This window comes from Miniopterus schreibersii, assembly GCF_964146895.1.
Source record: "Miniopterus schreibersii genome assembly, chromosome: 2".
In the NCBI taxonomy this organism is placed as follows: domain Eukaryota; kingdom Metazoa; phylum Chordata; class Mammalia; order Chiroptera; family Miniopteridae; genus Miniopterus; species Miniopterus schreibersii.
The window spans coordinates 86,112,350-86,136,489 of NC_138102.1; the positions used below are offsets into that span (position 1 = coordinate 86,112,350).

The 24,140-nt window shown below is 34.0% G+C and overlaps 1 protein-coding gene across 1 annotated transcript in view; it reads left to right on the forward strand.

The window, feature by feature from the left end:
• The window catches only part of NBEA (neurobeachin), an 817,699-nt gene that overhangs the window by 100,461 nt on the left and 693,098 nt on the right, over nt 1–24,140 (forward strand). Inside the window, exons 6-8 of the mRNA XM_081128332.1 lie at nt 1,484–1,610; nt 13,814–13,933; nt 16,439–16,585. Coding sequence (XP_080984458.1) covers nt 1,484–1,610; nt 13,814–13,933; nt 16,439–16,585 — 394 coding nt within the window. The remainder of the gene's footprint in view (nt 1–1,483; nt 1,611–13,813; nt 13,934–16,438; nt 16,586–24,140) is intronic.

Below are 24,140 nucleotides of genomic sequence, written 5' to 3' on the forward strand. Positions count from 1 at the left end.
TCAAGGGTCGCAGACCTTCTCTGTACTGTCTCTCAATATAGATCAGCTGTGGGGTTCTTAGTGAAGATGTTGGTTCCTGATCAAGGAGAGGGAAAACAAAACAAAACTCCTACCTGATTTCATTCACTTTGCCTTTTTACTTACTTTGTTCTGTGAGCGTAATTAGGATATGTTTTAAAATATTAATAATAACCATGTAAGAAATTATAATTAGTTAAGATTAATTATTTGGTAGATAACTAACAGAATGCTCAACTTAAGGATGAATTGCCCTATCAGGAGAGCTTAGTAATTTCAGTTTACCAGGAATGCACAGTAATACTATCAAACTTTCATTGATTGCCTTGCCACATAATAGGCATTGTAAGTGCTTACCAAGTATTAACTCATTTAATATTTGCAGTGCTCTGAAATAAGACTGCCTGAATTTCAGTCCTGTCTTCATCACTTAATTTCTCCTGTGCTTTGGTGTCTTTGTAAAATGAAAATATTAGTAGTACCTGTAACATAGGTTCTAATGAAAGAATAATATTTAAAGTGCTTTTTCTACAGGGATTGGCTCTGAAATGTGAGTGTGAAAATGTGATCTAGTAATAGCTTGTAAGTTCTATTACAAAATTTTAAACAAATATCTGAACTTCAAAACATAAATTGGGATGAACTTCAGAATGGTCATTTTATGAGAGTATACATTTATTTCAATAATACTGTCATTTTTCAAAACATATATCAATTTTTTATATTGAGGTTGAATTGACAGCTAGGAAGAATTGCTCTTCTAAAAGAAAATAACTATATTTCATAGCCACAATAGCCAGAGGGCCGGCAGGTGGGACTGGGTGGAGGTGGGCAAATTGGGAATTGGAGGACATCTGTAATAATGTCAACAATAAAAATAAAGAAAAAAAATTACCCTAAAAAAGATTATACATTATACTTATAAAAAATAATAAAAATTAAAATGTACTCCATTGCTTGATCACCTACAGTTTTTCAAAATTGTCTCTGACATTTAAAAAAAAATTGTAAGTTTTATTTAAAATTTATTTTTATTGTTGAAAATGTTACAGATATGCCCCTCCCCCCCATTAACCCCCTCTACCCCACTCCCACAAGATATAGTAAAATAATGGAACAAGTTGTTTTAGAAAACATTAACTGTATAAGTGCTTTTTAAAATTTGCTAATTCCAGATAGTTGTTAAAGGTTGATATAACTGACTTGGTAGGCTTTTGTGGGCCATTAATTTGTTTTTATGTATTTGTGATATTTTAAATTGAAATTTTGAATGGCTCTTTTGTCTTCTATTTTTCCAATTTAAATTCTTTCTCTTAGTTTTCTAAGCCTTTTATGTTTTAGTCTTTATTTGGTACATAAGTTTTATTTTTATAGTAATGTTTTATGTTATTTATATAATAATATTCTTTAGATGCATAGTTCTTTGTATCAGAGGATATTATACTGTTCTTTATTTTCTTTATAGTTTTCGTACTAGCAAAGGAGTTGGCTACTCTGCTCATTTTGTTGGGAACTGTCTAATAGTCACATCACTGAAGTCCAAAGGGAAAGGTTTTCAGCACTGTGTGAAATATGATTTTCAACCACGCAAGGTAGGTATAATATTAAATGGAAAATTCCAGAAATAAACAATTCATAAGTTTTAAATTGGGCACTATTCTGAGTAGTGTGGCCAAATCCCATGCCTTTCTCCACCCGACCCAGGAGATGAATCATCTTTTTGTCCATGGTATCTGTGCTCTGTAAGCTATCCTCCTTTAGTCACTTACTAGCCATCTTGGTTATCTGATTGGTTATCAGATAGAGACTACATTCACATAACTTTTACTAGAGTGTATTGTTATAATTGCGCTCTGTTGTTAATCTCTTACTGTGTCTAGTTTATAAATGAAACTTTATTATAGGTATATATGTATAGGAAAAAACATAGGTAGAAATAAACATAGTATATATAGGCTTCCGTACTACCCTATATATACCATCTTCAGTCCCATGTTCATTTATGTCCTTAAGTCCCATTTTAATTATGAGGCCCATAATCTTTATAATAGCAGAGACTTAAGTCAGCTATGTTCTTCATCCCCTTTTTGATCTTTATATGAGATAAATTTTTATGTCCTATACTTTATAGCTCTGTAATATATCTGTGTGTGTTGTTTTAATTCTTTACCTGCTGCTTAAATTCTTCATATTTCTTTCCCCTTATCTTGGATCCTTTCTCTTCTTCTAAACTATTTTACCCACTAAGATCTGATTTATATTCCTGATCATGTTATTTCACTGCTCAAACTAATCATTTGCTTTTCACTAACTACAGAATAAAATTTTTAGCTTAGTCCTTCATAATTTTGATATATTTTCAGCTTTTTACTTAAATCCTTTATTCTGGCAAAACTGAACTAACATATGTTTCTCTGTTTTCCTTTTCAAATGTTCAATCTCTGGCATCAAGTACATTTACTTGTTTCCTCACTCATAGGTCTAGGTTTTCAATTGACCCTATTATAATGTTTCATTTTATACAATACTATTTCTGTGGAGTCTTTCCCTGATTTTCCTTGCTCTCCAGATATAATCTCTTTATGGCTCATTACTGCAATGTGTGTTTTTTTATGGCAATTACTTCTTTTAATCCACAGTTATTCATTTATATATGCATTATTTTATAAATCTATTTTTGGGTCTCAAACTAAATGCAGACCTGAATATGCATACACAGTCTCCAAGTTTACTTCCATATTCTTTAGTCAAAAAATATCAAGTCAACAAGCTGTGGTACATTTACACGATGGAATACTACCCCGCCATAAGAAAGAAGGAAATCTTACCCTTTGTGATAGTGTAGATGGACCTGGAGAGCATTATGCTAAGTGAAATAAGCCAGTCAGAGAAACACCATATGATTTCACTCATATGTGGAATCTAATGAAACAAAATAAATTCACAAAATAGAAACCAGAAACAGATTCATAGACAGAGAACAGATTGACAGCCGTCAAAGGGTAGAGGGTTGCAGGGCTGGGTGTAAAATGTCAAGGGATTAAGCAAAAACCAAAACAAAAAAACAACAAAAATACCCTCATAGACACAGATAACACTATGGTGATTACCAGAGGGAAAGGCAGTGGGGGAGGTAGAAGAAGGAAAAAGGGATGGTGATGGAAGGTTTGACTTGAAGTGGTGAACACACAATACAATATACCAATGATGTATTATAGAATTATACACTTAAAACCTATATAATTTTATTAACCAATGTCCCCCCAAAAAATTCAAGAAAAAAGTAAAAAAAATATGTTATATATGGAGTCAAAAGTTGGGCACTTTTGTTTGGAAAATTTGGTTGTGTGTTGTCTGTAGAGTATATATTGATGTACTAAGGAAAGAACAGAATCTGACCTTCACCGTGATCATTCACTCAACTATACATTCACATATTCATTTATTTAATTTTAATGTATGAGTTATGACCAAAAGCAAACTATTTCTTTGTAACTCCAAACCTGTTTATCTGAGTAATTAACTGGTTAACTGTATTAATTATTATCTTAAGTTAATTTTACCCATTTAAGTTTAAAATTGTAAGCCATCTTGAACTCCATTTTTTCCATATCAACACTTCCAATCAGTTTTATTAATTAGTCCCTATCTCTCTTTTTTTAAAAAAAATTCTCACTCCAGGATATGTTGATTGATTTTAGAGAGAGAGAAAGGGAGAGAGAGACAAGCACTGACAAGAGATAAAAAACATCAATTGGTTGCCTCTCAATCACTCCTTGACCAGGGATCAAATCTGCAGCCTCTTTGGTATAAGGGACCATGTTCCAACCAACTGAGCCACACAGCTTGGGCCCCACCCCTCTCTTTTAAATTACCAATGTCTTCATCTTAGTTTAACTTCTTATGGTGTTCTTACCTGAATCTTTCCTGTAGTTTTCAAGTTTATCCATACTTGCTTAACTATCCCACTTCCTCACTCCTGCCAGCTATTTTTCTAAACTATGGAGATGATCATTTCACTTTTCTGCTCAAAATTGTTCAGTGATACCACATTATGCAAAAACCAAAGGCTGATTACCAAAGTTGTCCAACAGATCTTTTTACAATCTGGTCTTTGTCTGTTTTTCCCTATAAAACCTAAGTGCTGGGAAAAGTTTTATCAAGCATCTGTTCTGTATGTACCATATTAAGATACCTCTGCATGGAATGTTTTTTTTGTCCCTTGTTTACTTAATAATTCATACTCATCCTTCAAGCTTAGTCTTAACTTTATTTTTCCTTTTCAGTGCATTCTTCTGTTAAGCCTTTCTTTATTTATCTTTTCTTTCCTTTCTGCTCTCAATTTGTCACTAGTTTTTTTGCTTTAATATCTGTATTATAGGTATACTCCATTGTTTTATAATTGTTTCCATGTTTTTTTGTTTTTTTCCCCTCTAGTGAAACCTCCTCGAGGGTGTTTCTTTTATCTTTTTTTATATAGTACAATCTGGGCTGTATTAGGCTTGAAGTGGGCCCTCAGTAAATTTTTTGAATGAATGAATGACACTGAGGAGTAAAAATTGTCAATTTTAGAAAAATTCTCATCATGAGGAAATAGTACATTGTCCATTATCTAGATTATATAGAAACATTCCACAAAGTAGGCATTGTTATTCCTCCTTTATTACACATGGAAATAGGTCCAGAGAGATGAAATAAGTCGTCAGAAGTCATAAGTCTAGTAAACTGGGAACTTAATTTATATCCATATGAGTTTAAAGTTCATCCTACCCAGTATACTAAATTAGCTGGTCATAGTAGTAAGAACTCAATACATATTTATTGAATAAGTGCTTTTCTACATTAGGTATGACCATCAGTATAATAATACAGCTTTTCAAATTTTTAATTTAAATTTAAAATTTATTTCTTTTTTTAACTGTAATTTATCTTTATTGTTGAAAGCATTACACATGTCTCTGTTTTACCCCCATTGACCCCATCCATCCCACTCCTGCACCCTCCCCAGGCCTTCCCGGGCACTATTGTCTGTGTCCGTGGGCTATGCATATATGCGTGTAAGTTCTTTGAGTAATCTCTTCCCACTCCCTGTCCCACCTTCCCTCTGATATTCCTCATTCTCTTCCATGCTTCCATGTCTCTGGATCTACTTTGTTAGTCAGTTTATGAGTGAGATCATATGGTGCTTTTCTTTCTCTGCCTGACTTATTTCACTTAGCGTAATACTCTCCAGGTCCCACCTTGCTGTCTCAAAGGGCAAGAGATCCTTCTTTTTGACAGCTGCATAGTGTTCCATTGTGTAAATGTACCACATATTTTTATCCACTCATCTACTGATGAACACTTGGGCTGTTTCCAGAGCTTAGCTATTGTAAATTGCGCTGCTATGAACATAGGGGTGCATATATTCTTTCTGATAGGTGTTTCAGGATTCTTAGGATATATACCTAGAATTGGGATCACTGGGTCAAATGGCAGTTCCATTTCTAATTTTTTGTGGACACTCCATGCTGTTTTCCATAGTGGCTGTACCGGTCTGCATTCCCACAAACAGTGAACTAGGGTTCCTTTTTCTCTACATCCTGGCCAGCACTTGTTTGTTGATTTATTAATGGTAGCCATTCTGGCAGGTGTGAGGTGGTACCTCATTGTCTTTTTAATTCCTGTCTCTCTGGTGATTAGTGACATTGAGCGTTTTTTCATATGTCTCTTGGCCATTTGTATGTCCTCTTTAGAGAAGTGTATATTCAAGTTCTTTGCCCATTTTTTAATTGGAATGTTTGTCTTCCTGTTATTGAGTTGTATAAGTACTTTATATATTTTGGAAATTAACCCCTTAGTAGATGTATCACTGGCAAATATGTTCTCCCATACAGTGGGTTTTCTTTTAACTTTGATGCTGGTTTCCTTTGCTGTGCAGAAGCTTTTTACTTTGATGCAGTCCCACTTGTTTATTTTTTCCATAGTTTCTCTTGCCCTCAGCAATATGTCAGTGAATATTCTGTTATGCGAGATGTCTGATATTTTGTTGCCTATGTTTTCTTCTAGGATTTTTATGGTTTCATGACTTATATTTAAGAATTTTATCTTTTTTGAGTTTATTCTTTTGTACAGCGTATGTTGGTGGTCTACTTACATTTTTTTTTTGCCCATACTTGTCCAATTTTCCCAACACCATTTATTGAAGAGAGTGTCTTTACTTCATTGGATGCTTTTGCCTCCATTGTCAAATATTGAGTCTAGTGGTTTGGGTCTATTTCTGGGTTCTCTGTTCAGTTCCATTAATCTATATAACTCTTCTTGTGCCAGTAGCAGGCTGTATTTATTACAGTTGCTTTGTAGTATAACTTGATATCTGGTATTGTGATCCTTCCAACATCATTCTTCTTTCTCAAGGTTGCTGTGGCTATTCGGGATCTTTTTGGTTCTATATAATTTTTGGAGTATTTATTTTACACCTGTGAAATATGCCGTTGGTATTTTAATAGTGATTGCATTGAATCTATAGGTAAGTTTGAGTAGTTTGCACATTTTAATGACATTTAATTCTGCCATGAACACAGTATATTCTTCATTCGTTTATATCTTTTTCTATCTGTTTTTCCATTGTCCTGTACATTTGTGAGTACAGGTCCTTTACTTCCTTGATTAAGTTTATTCCTGAGTATCTTATTATTATTTTTTTTGTAGTGGTAAATGAAATTTTTTTTTTTACTTTTTCTTTCTGAGAGTTTATTGTTACTGTATAAAAATGCTATTGATTTCTAGCTGTTAATTTTGTATCCAGCTACTTTACTGAATTCATTTATTAAATCTAATAGTTTTTTGGTGGAGTCCTTAGGGTTTCTACAGACAATATCATGTCATCTGTGAATAATGACAGTTTCACTTCCTTATTTCCAATTTAGATATCTTTAATTTTTTCTTATTGTCTCATCGCTGTGGCTAAGATTTCCAGTACAGTGTTGAATAAGAGTATTGAAACTGGACATCCTTGTCTTGTTGTTCCTAAGGGAAACACTTATTTTTTGCCCATAGGGTATGATATTGGCTGTAGGTTTGTCATATGTGGTTTTATTATGTTGAGGTATGATCCCTCTATTCCTACTTTCCTGCGAATTTTTGTCAAAAATGGGTGCTGGATTTTGTTGAATGCTTTTTCTGCATCTATTAACATGATCATATGATTTTTACCTTTCATTTTGTTTATGCAATTCATCACAGTTAATTGATTTGCAAAAATTGTACCAGCTCTGCATCCTTGGGATAAATCCCATTCATTCATGGTACATAATCTTCTTAATATATTGCTGGATCAGATTTGCTAATATTTTGTTGAGGAATTTGGCATCTGTGTTCATAAGGGACATTATCCTGTAAGTTTCTTTCTTTGTAATGTTTTTATCTGTTTTTAGAATTAGGATAAAATTAGGATAAAAAGCTTGAAAATGTTCCTTCCTCTTGAATTTTTTGGAATACCTTGAGGAGGATAGGTGTTAGTTCTTTTTTGAATGTTTGGTAAAAATTCCCTGTGAAGCAGTTTGTTCCTGGGCTTTTGTTTGCTGTATTTTGATTAGTGCTTTAATTTAAATAGTCATTATTGGTCTATTCAGGTTTTCTGATTCTTCCTGATTCAGTTTTGGAAGATTGTCTGTTTCTAGGAATTTGTTCATTTTTCCCAGGCTTTCCAATTTTTTGCCATATACAGTGGTACCTCGGTTTTCTAATGTAATCCATTGTGGAAGACCGTTAAGAGTTTTGAAAGATTTGAAAGCCGAGGGATCAACAGCCGACAGCTAGGCCTCAGGACCTTGCACTCAGTGGAAACTAAGTGGCATATTTGACTTCCGAGGCGTGTAGGAAAACCCAAGCATTTACTTCTGGGTTTATAGTGTTCATAAACTGAAATGTTTGTCAACGGAGACGTTCAAAAACCGAGGTACCACTATAGTTGTTTGTAGTATTGTCTTACAATTATTTGTATTTCTGTGGTGTCAGTTGTTACTTTACCTCTTTTCTTTCTTATTTTATTTATTCGGTTCCTCTCCCTTTGTGTGTTGACAGGTCTGGCTAGCGGTTCATAAATCTTATTTATATTTTCATAGAATCAGCTCTTGGTTTCATTCATCTTTTGTGTTGTGATTTTAGTCTCTATGTCATTTGTTTCTGCTCTGATTTTTATCATTTGTTTCTGCTCTGATTTTTATTATTTCCTTCTTTTTTCTTACTCTGGGCTTTTTTTGTTTTCTTTCTAATTCTTTTAGTTGTATGATTAGATTGTTTATTTTATATATATATATATATATATATATTTGAGGTAGGCCTTTAGTGCTATAAACTTTCCTCTCAGGACTTCTTTCGCTGTGTCCCAGAGAGTTTAGGTTGTTGTGTGTTCATTTTCATTTGTTTTTAGAAAGTTTTTAATTTCTTTCTTTATCACATTTATGACCCATTCATTGTTTAATAACATGCTATGTAGCCTCCATGTGTTTGAATGTTTTTCAGTATTTTTACTGTAGTAGATTTCTAGTTTCATGCAATTGTGATCTGAGAAGGTGCTTTATATGATTGAAATCTTACTGAACTTAAGTAGATTTATTTTGTGTCCTAACATGTCCTCTATCTTTGACAATGCCCCACATGCACTTGCAAAGAATGTACATTCTTCCCGGCTGGTGTGGTTCAGTGGTTGAGTATAGACCTATGATTCATGCAGTCTTGGTTTGATTCCTGGTTTAGGCATATACTTGGGTTTTAAGCTCAATTCCCAGTAGGGTGTGTGCAGGAGGCAGCTGGTCAATGACTTTCTCATCATTGATGTTTTATCTCTCTCCCCCTCGCCCGTCCTCTCTCTGAAATCAATAAAACATATTTAAAAAAAAAAGAATGTATATTCTGCAGCTTTGATGTGAAATGTTCTGTAAATCTCAGTTAAATCTATCTGGTATTGTGTGTCATTTAGGGTCACCGTTTCCTTGTTGATTTTTTTTGTCTGGTAAACCTATCCAGTGAAATCAGTCGGGTGTTGAATTCCCCTACTATGATTGTATTGCTGTTGATCTCTCTCTTAAAGTCACTCAGAAATTTTTTTATATGTTTAGGTGCTCTTATCTAGTGTTTAAATATGTTTACCAGGGTTATATCCCCTCGTTGGGTCAATCCCTTTCATATTATATAGTGACCGTCTTTGTCTCTTGTTATTGTCTTTGCTTTGAAACTTATTTTGTCATATATAAATATTGCTTACCTCTCTTTTGTTTTCTTTAATGGAAAAATTTTTTTCATCCTTTCACTTTCATAGTTTGTGAGTCTTTTGTTCTTAGATGGGTCTCATTTAGACAGCACATACATGAGTCATGTTTTCTTACCATTCAGCTACCCTATGTCTTTTGATTAGAGTATTAAATCCATTTATGTTTAAGGTTATATATTGCCGTTATTGTTCTTTATGCCTATGATTTTCTCTCTCTCTATTTCTTCTTATTACCGCAGTACCTTCAATATTTCTTGCCATGCCAGTTTGGTGGTAATAAACTCTTTTAGGCTTTTTTTTGTCTGGGAAGCTCTTTATTTCGTCTTCTATTTTGAATGATAGTTTTGCCAGATAAATTATTCTTAGTTTCAGATCCTTGCTTTTCATTACCTTGAATACTTCATGCCGTTCCCTTCTGGCTTGTAGAGTTTCTGATGAGAAATCAGCCTACAGATTTATGCGAGCTCCTTTGTAGGTAATAAACTGCTTTTTTCTTGCTGCCTTTAAGATTCTTTGTCTTTAACTTTTGGCATTTTAATTATGATGTGTTTGGGTATGGACCTCTTCGGGTTCTTTTTGCTTGGGACTCTCTGTGCCTCCTTAACTTGTGTGATTTTTTTCTTCACCAGGTTAGGGATGTTTTCTGCCATTATTTCTTCAAATAGGTTCTCACTTTTATACCTTGCTCACTTTCTTTTTCTTGTGGAACTCCTACGATCCAATTATTGTTATGTTTCATGTTGTCCCATAGTTCACTGATCAGATCCTTAGTTTCCTTCAATCTGCTCTTTATTCCTTCCATTGTATTTTTATTTCTGCTATGTCTTTCTTCATTTTGGACTGGTTGTTTTCCATAGTTTCTATATATTTTTTTCATGCTTGAGCATCCTTATATCACTGTTCTGAACTCTATATGTGATAAATTATTTATCTTCATTTCATTTAGCTCCTTTTCTTGAGAATTATCTTCTTCTTTCATTTGGGGCTTCTTTGTCTCACCACTATCACTGCATTTTGGTTTTGTTTCTACGTATGAGGTAGATCTGCTACAATTCCTGGTCTTGGTAGCTTAGGCTTATTTTTTAGGTAACCTGTAGAATACAGTGTTGCAGTCTCCCTGATCTCTGGACCTGCATGCTCGAATGTCCATTGTGCATGTTGTGTGGGCCCTCCTGTTGTATTTGAGTCTTTCTTGCTGTTAGTCCATTTGTGCATTGCCTTGCCCTTCAGGCCTACAATGAGGCTCAATAGCCAACACCATGTGCTGGCTTCTGTGCAAGTGCTTATCACATGAAGATGAATCCATCTCTGCAGGGTTTGGATCCTGTCAATATTTTCCTGTGAATATAGTGCTTGTGAATCTTATTGTATGCTGCTCTGTTGTTGTCTAAATCTGGCCACTCAGTTTACTGATATTGGGTTTCTTCAGAGGTTCTCTGGTGCAGGCCAATGTCAGATGCTATTTGTGATTGGCCTTGAGTACCCTGATTGTGGCTATCAGTGAGCCACAACTTGTGGCTCCCTCTGCTGGATCTGGTTGCATGTGGAAAGGACCAAGCTGTGCACCAAGTCTGCTTTTCCTAGCCCCATGCCCAGAAGCAGGTCAGGTAAAAACTCAAAGCACCCAGATATCTACCTCTACATGCATCCTGTTTGTTATTCTCAGAAACTTAATGAGCCTCAGGCTTAAGACCACAGCAGGACATAAACTACACAGGATGGTGTGAGAGGTTTTCCGATGGGTGGGGCAGTTGCTTCCCCCCATGCTAAGGCCGCATTGTTGGAAAAGTTGTGCCTGAGAAAGATGGCTTCTGCAGCAGTGGGGAATGACCCAGCACAGGGATCCTGGTGGCTGTCCTCTTAGCTGCCTCCCCAGAGCCAGTAACCCCAGACTCTCCTCATGCAACTCTAGTCCACTCTGCCTTCTCTGTGCCAGATCTCAAGGAGAGTGGCTACAAACAAAATTTAGATTGTTCGCCCATTAAGGGTGTGTCTGTGTTTTTAGCTGTCTCTCCCTGCTGGACAGAACTCCTGGTGCTTTTCATAGCCAGGTGTTATCTGGGCACCTTTCCTGTTTCTGTTACTCTGGGCTAAGGAACCCAGCCTTGGGTTTAGACCCAAGACTACTCAGAGGGAACCCCCCTACAGCTGAGATATCTCTCCAGAACTTCAGCTGTTGCCTGTGAGAACCGAGCCAGCCCTCACACTGCCACACTTCCTACCAGTCTCAGTGTGCCCTCCTCTTTACATCCTTGGTTATGACGGTTCTCTCCAACTAGTCTTCAGTTATTTATTCAGGATGATTTGTCTGTATTTTAGTTGCAATTCCACCTTGGTCTTGGTAGAAAGTCAGTGTAGTTTCACTTAATCCACTTCCATCTTGGAATATCTTAATAGTATAGCTTTTAGTATTTATCCTATAAATATCTTTTAGCTACAGAAAGTTTTTTGTATTTATAAGCATTTATGTCTATTATAGTTATAAATTTTAATTTCTAAAAATGTTACTGAAAATATAAAGACTGTATCTCCTGCTTTTTTTTTTTTTTTTTTTAATAAATATATCTTTATTGATTTCAGAGAGGAAGGGAGAGGGAGAGAGAGAGAGAGAGAAATATCAGTGATAGGCTGCCTCCTGCATGCCCCTGCCTGGGGATCGAGCCCACAACCCGAGGATGTGCCCTGACTGGGAATCGAACTGCAGTCTCCTGGATCTTAGGTCTGGAGGTCAATGCTCAACCACTAAGCCATGCCCAGCTGGGCTGTATCTCCTGTTTTATCTTGATAGCTGTCTGGCTGAAAAATTTCAAACTCATTGCAGGCTATATTGATAAATTTTTATTCTGATATATGTAAATGTCTATGAGGTTTTTCTTAAATTTATTTGATGCTCAATTTTTATGACATCTTTCTGATAAGTTTGTAATATTTAGAAACATGAACTGCCCAGCTGGGCATTGCTCAGTGGTTGAGCATCAGCCTAGGATCCAGGCAGATCATGGTTCGATTCTCGATCAGGGCACATGTCGGGTTGCGGACTCAATCCCCAGTCAGGGGCGTGCAGTAGGCACCCAATCAGTGACTCTCTCATCATCAATGTTTCTGTCTCTCTCTCTCCCTCTTCCTTCCTTTCTCTGAAATCAATAAAGATATATTTTTAAAAAAAGAAACATGAACTGTTAAATGACTAACTTGAATGGCTGAGTTTCCAAAAAATTAGATTACCTAGAATCAAACAACTGTTAAAAAAAAAGACATATAAAGGAGTTAAATGATTTGACCTGACATTTTTTTACACATTGTTATATACTACTGTTTTCTTTGGGTGGTTCAGTTTTTATTTTCTAAATCAGAATAAATTAAATTGAATTTTGTTCAACATATTCCACACACCTTGAAATAACATATTTTAGTGGTTGAGAATTATTATTAAAGCTATATACTTTGCAAGTATATATTAAATAATTGAATAGTGCTTTTAAGTAATCTGGAGAACAAGGTCTGTATTTTATATTTTTATGTTTTTTAGGACAGCTAGTCTAATTATCCACAACCCCTTATCCACTGAAGTTATACCTGTTCAAATATCTGTAAATCATTTGAATTTGTCTATCTTTTAGAAAAATATTTTTATATTCTTTGCTTTTGGCTATTAACTATAAAGTGACTAAGGTTTGGATCCACAAATTATTACAGAACTTAAACCATCCCATATCAAAATAAACACTAAAAATTTGGTGTTTTTGAAACACCAAAATGTAATATTTAGAAAGACTAAAAATGTTTCTAAATATTACAAACTTATCAGAAAGATGTCATAAAAATTGAGCATCAAATAAATTTAAGAAAAACCTTGGTAACCATAAAATGAGAAATCAATGTAAATTTATTTCTTTATTCTTAATGAATATTCATATATTATTGTTTAGAATATGTTATTTTTATTTATGGATTTAATAAGTCTAAATTGTGTTTCAATTGCACCTAAATCTTACTATAAATGTTAAAATGTTTTTTATTTGATAGGTCTTTCTTGACTATGCAATTTGAAGTAGAATCTAGGTTATTCTTTCTCATTTTACATGTTCTCTATTCTCCACAATAAATCATCGTGACTTGTGATTCTATATTTTTTTACTTTTTAAAATGTTTTTCTGTTTCATTATACCATCAATTTCAGGAGAGTTGGAGTTATGGTTGGTCCTGTCAAATCTGGGTATTTGCAGTATCTGGCATAATGTAAATGTTGTTAAATGAATGACTGCAAATATAATTGTATTTCCACAATTTTTGGATCTTAGTTTAATGGAAGGCGTGCCAAGATTCAAGGGGTTTTAGCTCTGTCCCAAACATAAATTTATTTGTTATGAATCACTTAATTCATCTGATACATGAGAAATGAGATGAAGGAATTTAAATGGTAGAGGGTAACTGTTAGTTTCTTTAAGCATTTTTCGTAGGTGTGTTATGAATGTTACAATTACTTTTTATACAATAAAAATAAACATTACCTTTTGACATCTTTAATTTTTTTCATTAAAGTGGTACATGATCAGTATTGTCCACATATACAACCGATGGAGGAACAGTGAAATTCGATGTTATGTTAATGGACAGCTGGTATCCTATGGTGATATGGCTTGGCATGTTAACACAAATGATGTAAGTTCTTTTTAAAAAATCTGTGTTTTAATATATTTGAGTATGTATGACATATCACTGTTTATAACATGAATTCAATAATAAAATAGTTTGTTAGAAACTTAATAGTTTTACTTTGAAGTTTTTTTCTATTAAATGAATTTTTAAGTCTTAAATTTAATATAATTGCTACAAGGCATGATTAGTGATACAAAAAAAGGAAAATTGCTTGGCTAACTTATTAAGTATAAGGTAAAAAAAATATCAAGACAATATTCTAATATTTCCAGGATCTCAGGCATAAAAAAGTGTCTTTCACTTTATTTGTATGTGAAACAAAGACCTTAAACAGATTAATATAACATGTAGTCACTACTATTACAAAGGCCTTAAACAGATTAATATAAAATGTAGTCACTACTATTAATTAGATAAATGGTGATAATTGCTATGGACAAAAATTAAGTGGGAACAGGTAAGTATAGGAAGTGTATAGGTTTAGGCAAGGGAGAAGCCAGATGGTACAGAAATGATTTTATTAGAGTTGAGGGAGCAAGCCATGCGGATATTTGGGGGAATATCCTATTCATTGGAAACAGTGAGTGCAAAAGCTTTGAGGCAAAACTGGAAAGTTCCTTAAAGAACAGAGTAACCAGTTTGTTTGGGGCAGAGGGAAGAAGAATAATTTTAGAGATGAAGCAAAGCAGATACTAAAGGGTCAAATCATGCAGGGCCTCATGTACCAACATAAGCCATGGGCTTACCCATTTTACCCAGCATAAAAATCTTTATAAGGTTATGTACAGACTAGTGATGTGATGCTGACTCACATTTTAGAAACATCAATCAGGCTTCAGTATTGAGAATATTTTGAAGGGAAACAATGGCAGAAGCAGGGAGATCCATAAAATGGCTTATTGCTATAACGAAGAGATAATATTAATTTTGACCTGCATGTTAGCAGTGGAGGAGGTAACAGTTGGATTCCTAATAGAGGATATATAGATTTAAAATCTTAAAAACTCTTATTTCTCTATTTTGGTCCTTCTTTTATCTTCATCCTGGGCTGTTAGAGCAAAAGAAAGAGATATGTTCTAGTGCCAAAAGAATAATTTCAGCAAATCTGGTTTTACAAAAACCACTTCTTTTTAATAAAATTCATATCTCAGTATTATCTGCATCTCAGTAGACTTTATCCTCTCAAGTGCAGGGATTGGCTCTTGTTCTGTCTTGTAGTGAGCGCTGTATGTGTAGTCTGTAGTTTGTTCTCTAGGTCAGGGACCTCATCCTGTTTTGTATGACCTAGACACTAAGAATCTTGGTTTTTACCTTTTTAATGACCCAAACAAACAAAAATCAAAGAAGATGACAGAAACCACATGTGGCTTACAAACCGTAAAATATTTACTATCTGTTTCTTTATAGGAAAAATTTGCTTTTTCTGCCCTAGAAACTCATAGTTGGGCCACAATCAGTAAATATTTATGAAGATGATTTTGTCAGAATTAGAATATACAGATTAAATTTTTCTTAATTTTTGCCCTCCAAAGGGAACAGTCTTTTTAATAGAGTGGAAAAAACCTCAGTGGTCTTGTTGACTGTCATTAACTCTATCTACAGTTACATATTTTTTAACAAAAGGAAGGAAATACTTTGATTTTTGAATTATTTGCAATAGTACTCCACAAAATAGAGCGGCCTGGACAATAATACATATATACATATACGTTATGAAGTCAGTTCTTAAGGTCTTATACTTTTATTTAAGGATTGGATATTTAATGAGTAATTTCTGTCTTTGTATCTCATTCCTATGTGTGGAATAACCTGTGAGGATGGGGGAAGGGAATGGCAGTGACTGCTTTCACTGGTTTGGATGGGTGGGACCACGTATTAGGTGAGGTTTAATATGTAGAAGTGGAAAGGGTCTTGTTAAGTGTGGCTTCTTAGGTGCTCAAATCTCCTGATGGAGAGCACTGTACCATCCGCTTTAGGCATCAGACTTTGATGATCTTTTTTATTTGATTATGAATAATGCTTACATATGTGAAAGAGGGAAATGATTTTCACTGTGTGGAGAGATAGAGGAATATATCAGTAGTGGAGAAATTAGGTTGAATTTTAAAAACTAGGCCCTGTGTATTTTTGGTTAAAATTGGAATAGTTATTCTCTGATTCAGATGAATCTCTCTGTATTTGGATAGTTATAAATCATTAGAGTTTAACAATAATTTTACTATTGCAAATAAATAACTATAAGCCCTTTTGCTTTTAACTGTAAAATTTGGAAAGTGGTCAAGTGATTATTGAGTAAATGGTTATTGTTTGTTTAGCTTGCCCATCAATATAAAACATTTAACTGACTTATTTTTCCTAAAAATCTTCAGCTGGCTTTGTTACTGAAGTACTCCATAAGTCTTAACTGATGCTTTCTTCTGTTACTTTTATGACAATTAAGGAAGGTATCCTTAAATATTTTGTCATTTCAAAATAATACATTTGATTTTTATGGCTTTTTTAAAATAGAGCTATGACAAGTGCTTTCTTGGATCCTCCGAAACTGCTGATGCAAATAGGGTTTTCTGTGGTCAACTTGGTGCCGTGTATGTGTTCAGTGAAGCACTCAACCCTGCACAGATATTTGCAATTCATCAGTTAGGACCTGGATATAAGGTAGTAAGAACTCTCTTATTATAAATTCTGTGGAAAGTTTTATGTAAATTTTATGTGAAATGTGATATAATATATAGTGATAGTCTTCAATGTGGTTTAAAAGTCATCTCTATTTTTTGAGTTCTAAAAAATAATAAATAATAATAATTTATTATTATAATGTTTATAATAATAAACATTAATTATAATGTTTATTTTGTTTCAAATGTGCTTTTTCTTTTTAATGTTTACCTTTCATGAACTATTTTTATTCTTTAGTTTGTTTTCTAATGTTGAAGCCATGGCTTTTTAAATAAAATTTTGAAATACTAAATTTTATAAAACCATATTGCTTAATGTGCTATTTTGAAATATCAAATTTTAAAATATATAAATTACATAATAAACAAATGAAAAGGCTGTTATTTTTCAAATTAGAGGTAACCTGGAAAGAATAGTTAAAGATTTAAAAGGAAAATGGTATAAAATATTACATGTGGCTGAAATTATTCAGTTTTTGGTTAGGCAGTCAGTACCAAGTAAGAATTCTAATTTCATAAAACCAGTTATTTGATATGATTTATTATATTCTTCTGCTTTTTAACATTTAAAATGAAGACTTATTTGGGTAAGATATTACATTCACAAATATAAATTAACTTTTTAAAAATTTAATTTAATTTAATTGTTGACAGTATTACACATATCCCTCAATTTTTCCCCCTTTACCCCCCTACCTTTCAGCCTCTGCTCCTCCCCAGGCCTTCACCACACTATTTACTATGCAGTACACCTGGCTAGGGATAATATAAGAGTTTTATTAAAATCACATTGGGAATAATGGCATCCTTAACTGTTTGGAGCTGAAAAATAATTATATAGTATATGTGAAAGTGTTTATAATTCTGAAAAAGTACATGTCTTTCATGGAAGAGGTGTGTTTTTTTAAACTTAATGTTTAAATAATCAGTGTAAAGATTGTATTATGTAAAATGATTACTAACATTAAAAATACTTCTTTTGTGTTTTTATTTTTGCATTAGTATTTCTGTTTATATTTTTATGTTCCATGTTGAACATATATGTGACAGTTTGAATTTACTCTTATGAAGATACACTTCTGTTTTCAGTGATTTTAGTAATCATAAATTGCATGAGGATAATGCTGTCATTTTTATGTCAAGGAGATAATACTTGCTACCATCTTTTTTCCATATAATTTTATTTATTTCTAGAAGTGAATTTGTGCTTGTTCAGTTACTTTTTCCTTCATGGGTCTTTTTGTTAGGTTTGAGACCTAGTTGTGCCAAGTGGCTTTGTATTGGAATGTTTTTGTAATTGCAGCCTCCCTTCCTTGCTTACTGCTTTGTCTTGTTCTATAAAATATTTGAAGTGGCTTTCCTGAAGCACTAATAGAATGATATTAAGTAGAGTGACAACCAAACCAATGAAACATAAAGTTAGAAAATCAAGTAAATACACATATGCAAATGATAAGTCCAATATGATTGCTCTAGTGAAATTTCAGAATTAATAGGTGCTTTCAGGTGCAAAAAGGAAAAAGGGTTAAATATAAACACTTATGTAATTCTTCCATTTAGAAAGGAGAAATTATCCTGAACCACTTTGCAAACTTAATAATTTGTCATATGGCCCGCTCTTATCACGTTCTTCCATACCAACAGTGAAAATGAGTGTTAACCCTGTGTCAATAAGTTCTATGCATAAGTACTCATGTGATACAGAATGTATTCCTCGCATCCTAACATAGATACAGAGTACCTATATTAAAGTTAGAACTTTTAAAAAAAAAACCTCTAAATTTTGGGAATTACATGAAAAAGTATTAAGTTTGAAAGCTGCCAGCATTTCAAGGGTCCCTTGTTGTTAATGGAAGTTGACTTTAAATTTATAGTTGCATATGTATTTTCTCAATTTCTCAATTTTTAAATACTAAAAGTATAATTACTATCAGGAAATATATCTGCAAAATTTTTTGACATTACATTTTTTTCTATAAATTTAAAGAATGAAAAAGGGAAGGAAGAATGGATGCAGATGAAGATCAAGTTGTGTTTTGACTGGAAAAAAGGCTGAGATAGTTCACACACTGTAGCCTCAATTTTCTTGGTAAAGCAGGAAGCAAAGTCACTTCCTGTGAGTGAAAGAGTAGAGGGTTGTTGTGGAATTTTTAATGTGTGTAGGATATATTAATTAGTTGACATTTTGTTTAAGTAACAAATGAAGCTTAAATTATTCATTGTTGTGTAATAACAGAATTTATTATTTGTTGCCTCAAGTTATATGGAGTTTTCTCTAATCGTAATGGTCAGACAGTATATGATTCAGAGCCTAATGTACATAGCATGTCAACATCTGGGCCCTGAAGTAAATAAAATAAATTAATTGTGGCTTCCCCCCAACCTTCAGCCATAGTCTCAGGTGATTTTGGCCTGTCACTAGAGTGTTAGGTAATTTTCTTCTTGTGAAATGCCTGTTTTTGATTGGTGTATCTTGTCAGTGAATATTTGTACTTGGTTATTTTCAGTTAACAGTAAATAAGGGAGGGTATCACAAATCAATTCAATAAATTGTTAGGTTTGAAAGTAATTTGTAAAATCCAGAATTTCTCAATATAACTTTGTCTAGTATAGTAAAATTTAGCATGAGTTACATTTATTTGATTGGGGTTATGGACTGTCTATAAGATTATGAATTCTCATATATATGGTGGCCTTTTGACAAACTTGCAACACAGATTTTAACAAAGTTGATAGTTTTTAATTGTTTTGGGGGAATTTTCTAATTGTCATATAACCTCATGTGGCAAGTTATTAGTCTCCATTGGTAGATACCTCAATTTTCAGCTTTGCATTCTTCTATTCAAGAAAATGACAGCATAATTATTTTTTATCAGTTTATTATTTATGATAAAGATCTGACTGATAAGAGAAAAATGTATAAAACAATCTTCAAAAGTAAAAAATCACTTTGGGGGGTTTCTAATACTCATTTGGAAGGGCGATCTCCCAACAAATAACCACTTAAAAACTCTGGACATAATACAGAAAGCATCTACCTGAGGGCCCTGGAGAATGAATAAAAGAAGGCAGGTTTTAGAGAAGTGTCAAAATATGGAACAAGTCGTCAGCATGGGCTGCGTTCCCCATTTTAAAAAACTAAAATAGAAAACTCTCTGGCCAGAAAAAGTAGGGTAAAAAGCACTGGGACAACTGGCACTACATGAAGATAAATGGGCAACCCTGGAGAAGAGCCAGCCAGAAAACTGTCTGAATTTTGTATTTAAAAATTTAAAACTAAATCTCTGACTGATCCTTGAGACCACCATGTTGTGATCATCACAAACTAATAATAGATTGTAAAGAAGCCTCCTTGAACTGACCATCACATCTGAATCACTCGACACATAAGAAGCATGTAAGTCTATAATCGCATCTAGCCAAGAAAATGACCCCCAAAATGAAAACATCAATACTTTCAGAATAATACTCACAGTGTCCAGCATATAAGCCAAGTTACTCATACTGTGAAGAGCCAGAACTTACTCTTAATGGAAGAGAAATTTGACATATACCAACTCCAAGATACCCCAGAATTATGGAATTATCACACAGCTACTTTTAGGGAGCTATTTATTATAACTAGTGAGGTAAAAAAGTGGTTGTAATGAATCAAAAGATGGGGATGAGACACAAAATTTTTAAAAAATCAAATGGAAATTTTAGAACTGGAAAATGGAAATTTTATCCATATTAGCAGGATGGATATGATAGAGAAATAAATGTACCTGAATATAGATTGATGGAAACATTAGAAGAGAGACAGAAAAGATTGGAGGGACTAGAAGGTTATCGCAAGGAAGGTAATGGCTCCATGTAAGAAATGGATATGGTTTCATCAATAGGAATGATACTAAGGAAGATGTATTTTTTCAGCAGACTACCAAAAAGGAAGATAGCTCCAGGAAGTCCCCTCGCAGTTTAGGAGATGGAGAGCTTGTGGAGTTCAGTGTTGAAGGAGAAAACGGTGCAGAGGCAGCAAATGTTATAGGCCCTGGTGGAGTTTCAGTGCAAGGCAGTATGTATGCAGCAGACTGTAACCGTAATAGATGCTATCCATGCCCCAGGGGTTTTCCACACAATTACCAGCAGAATTACCAGAATGGTGAAAAAGGTGATATGAATGAGGGATTGGAGAGTGCTCCTGAGGGCCAGGCCCAACAGCACCAGTCTTACTGCAGGCCATGATGCCCACCTTACTACATGCAGTATCTTTGGATGTCAACCACAGCATTCCAATTCTCCTATTCAGGGAGAAGCCACAGAGGATGCTGACAACCGGGGTGCAAGAGAAAAGATAGGCCAGTAAGAGAGTATGTATTAGGGTTACAGCTATATAACCATTCTTCACGTGCCCTCCTTGCCAAAGATAGTGTAAAGAGAACAGCAATAAAAAAGATGAAAATCAAGGAGCTGTGGCCCCAGGTCAGCAGCCACATCAACATTGGTACCGCTGCAACTTTAATTACTGATGCAGATGTCTAGAAAACCCTAAACCACAAGATGGCAAAGAGACAAAGCAGTCAATCCACCAACTGAAAATTGTCTTCTACCAAGGGCAGGGTAGAGCAAATGCCAGTTTACCATCTCTGTCATCATCTGGTTCAGTCATCCAAGTAGAGGAAATAAATTTGAAGTTCCAGCAGTGAGAAATGAACAAAAGATTGGAGCTGAAGCCCTCACCCTTGACCAGATAACTCGAACTATTTGCATTATCTATCCAGCCTAAAGATGTTGATAATGAAAATGTGATATATATTTTTTTAAAGACTTTTTCTCAATACACCTTTAAAGGTTTTCAATTGTTTTATATCTGGTCAAGTTGAGATATTTAAGAACCTCATTTTTAATTTTTAATAAAAGTTTACAAGTTAATTTTTTTCAAAAAAGTCATCAAATGCAAATACCTGTTAATAAAGGTCTTTAAAAAATGCTGAAAATTTCTGAAAAGAGTTAAAATATCATAGATATAAGGAATGTTTTGTGTAATAGAAAATATGTGTAAGTAGTTCTGAGGTGAATCTTTTGTAAAATCACTCATCTGATCATATTTGTTTAGGTATATTTGCTTAAAATATCAGGCATATTACTTTACTGCTATTCTGTATCTAGAATACTAGAATTTCAATGAATGGTGAGAAAACTGTTTTATTTTTCCGAAGTCTAATTTCCCCCCCAATGCAATGCCTTCATTAAGACTTATTTTATCACCCATATTCAGATAATTTTTACACATTGGTTTCAAATTAAAATGGCTAAATCCTCCATGGTTTATCCTGTTAATGTACATTTTGTATATCCTACAAATTTTTTCTTTACCAACTCAGACTTCTGATGCTATCTAATGGCCACTGAAGGGAAATAGTGTAATCTAATGCTATTCCCTCATTATTCAGAGATCTCTGATTACTATTTTAAAAATAGCATTATAAACTGATGGACTTAAATGTATTTGAGGTGTTTCAGACTGTAGCAGTTATTGTCCTTCATAAAATTCAAATTGCCCCACATTTTGGCAGTGGGTGCCTCTTCTAATTGCTCCTAAATGCTTTTGATATGACCCTATCATCTTTGATAGCTTCCTTTCTATTTCCCATGACAGTGTTTAAGATTCATCCTAAATATTTTTGTTGTTTTAGTCCTGGAATCAGCCATTACTCCAAGAATCCCTGGTCTCTATTAGTGGGAAATTTAGGACTTTCTGTGTTTTAACTTGACCTCCGTTAAGTTAAATCTGTATTTTCTTTCACATCGAGAATACTTGTTGTCAACTACTCAGAGAATGATAGAATTAGAAAAGCCTATAATTACATATACAACAGTCTCAGAATAACAATTCTAATACTACCCTAGTGATAGAATTACTGGAAATAGTATATTTGTTTTACATATGCTCTTTCTATTATCCTTGCCATTTTTATATTTGAGGTATGTTTTGGGCTGAATTGTGTTCCTACAAATTCAGATTCTGAAGTCCTAACTCCCATTAGCTCAGAACGTGACTGTATTTGGAGATAGGGCCTTTAAAGAGGTCACTGAAGTTAAGTGAGGTCAATTAGAGTGTGTCCTAATGTAGTATGAATGGTGTCCTTATAAGAAGAAGAAATTAGGATACAGATATGCACAAATGGAAGGCCATGTGAAGATAAAGGGAGGACAAGTCTGTCATCTACAGGCCTATGAGATAGACTTCACAAGAAAGTACCCTGCTGACACCTTAATCTTGGACTTCTAGTTTCCTGAATATTGAAGAAATAAATTTTGGTTGTTTAAGGTACCCAGACTCTGGTACTTTATTATGGCAACCCTAGCAAACTGATACAAGGTATTATCTAACATTTCTTGAGAATTTCAGTTCAATATTAGTCGAACAGGGGCCTTCACACTTGAAAGTCATTTGTCTAGCTATAAAGTCCTTGACTAATCTTTCTTTGAACATCTTAAATATGTTCCTAATTTTCCTATGGCTTAAAGCATTTAAAAAAAAAAAAAATCTTCATTGATTTCAGAGAGAGGAAGGGAGAGGGAGAGAAAGAGATAGAAACCTCAATGATGAGAGAGTCATTGATCGGCTGCAGCCTGCAACCCGGGCATGTGCCCTGACTGGGAATCGAACCCTGATCTCCTGGATCCTAGGTCGACGCTCAACCGCTCAGCCACGCCCGGCTGGGCTTAAAGCATTTTTGTTGAAAGTCTGATGACAGTCTAATATTCTTTTATAAGATACTTGCTCTTTTTTGCCTACACATTCAAAGGATTTTTTTCTTTTTTCTTTAAATCTAGTAATTTTGCTGGATATGTCTTGGTCATTCTGAGTTGATATCTAGATAAGTGGTGTGCACTTGCAGTGTATAGTTTTGTATCTTTTTATATTTCAAGAATTTTTTCTTATCTGTTCAGCATTTGTTCTATTTCTTTGCCTTGCGTTTCATAAAATACTTGAGTATACAGATTTGATTTACTTTGCTTATCTTTAATATTGGTCACTTTCTCTTGATTTTCATTTTTAAATTTAAAAATAAAATGAAACTTACAGAAAAGTGACAAGTACAGCAAGCACAGTAGTAAGCAATTTTTCTCCTGCACCATATGAGTAAATGATGACATAATTCCATCATCCCTAAATGTTGTATTCCTACAAGCAGGAACATTCTTTTACGTAATTAATTACACCAATGTGTTATTACCATCTAATTCTCAGATCTCATTGAAAATTTGCTGATTGTCCATAATGTCCTTTGTAGGAAAAAGATCCAGTTTACTTCATTTATATTGTAATGTATCTTTAGTCTGCTCTGTAGAGCAGTTTCTCAATCTTTCTCTTAATTTTCCATAAGGATGACCTCTTCACCTCAAGCAGGCATTGGTATACTTTGCTGGCCACCTCCCACCTCTTAAGGGATGCCCTCTTAACTCTTTCTGTGCTCCAATTCCCCAAATTGGGCCAGGCTATCAAGCTGATCCCCTTCCTTCCTGTTCCCCACCCATTCCTCTTT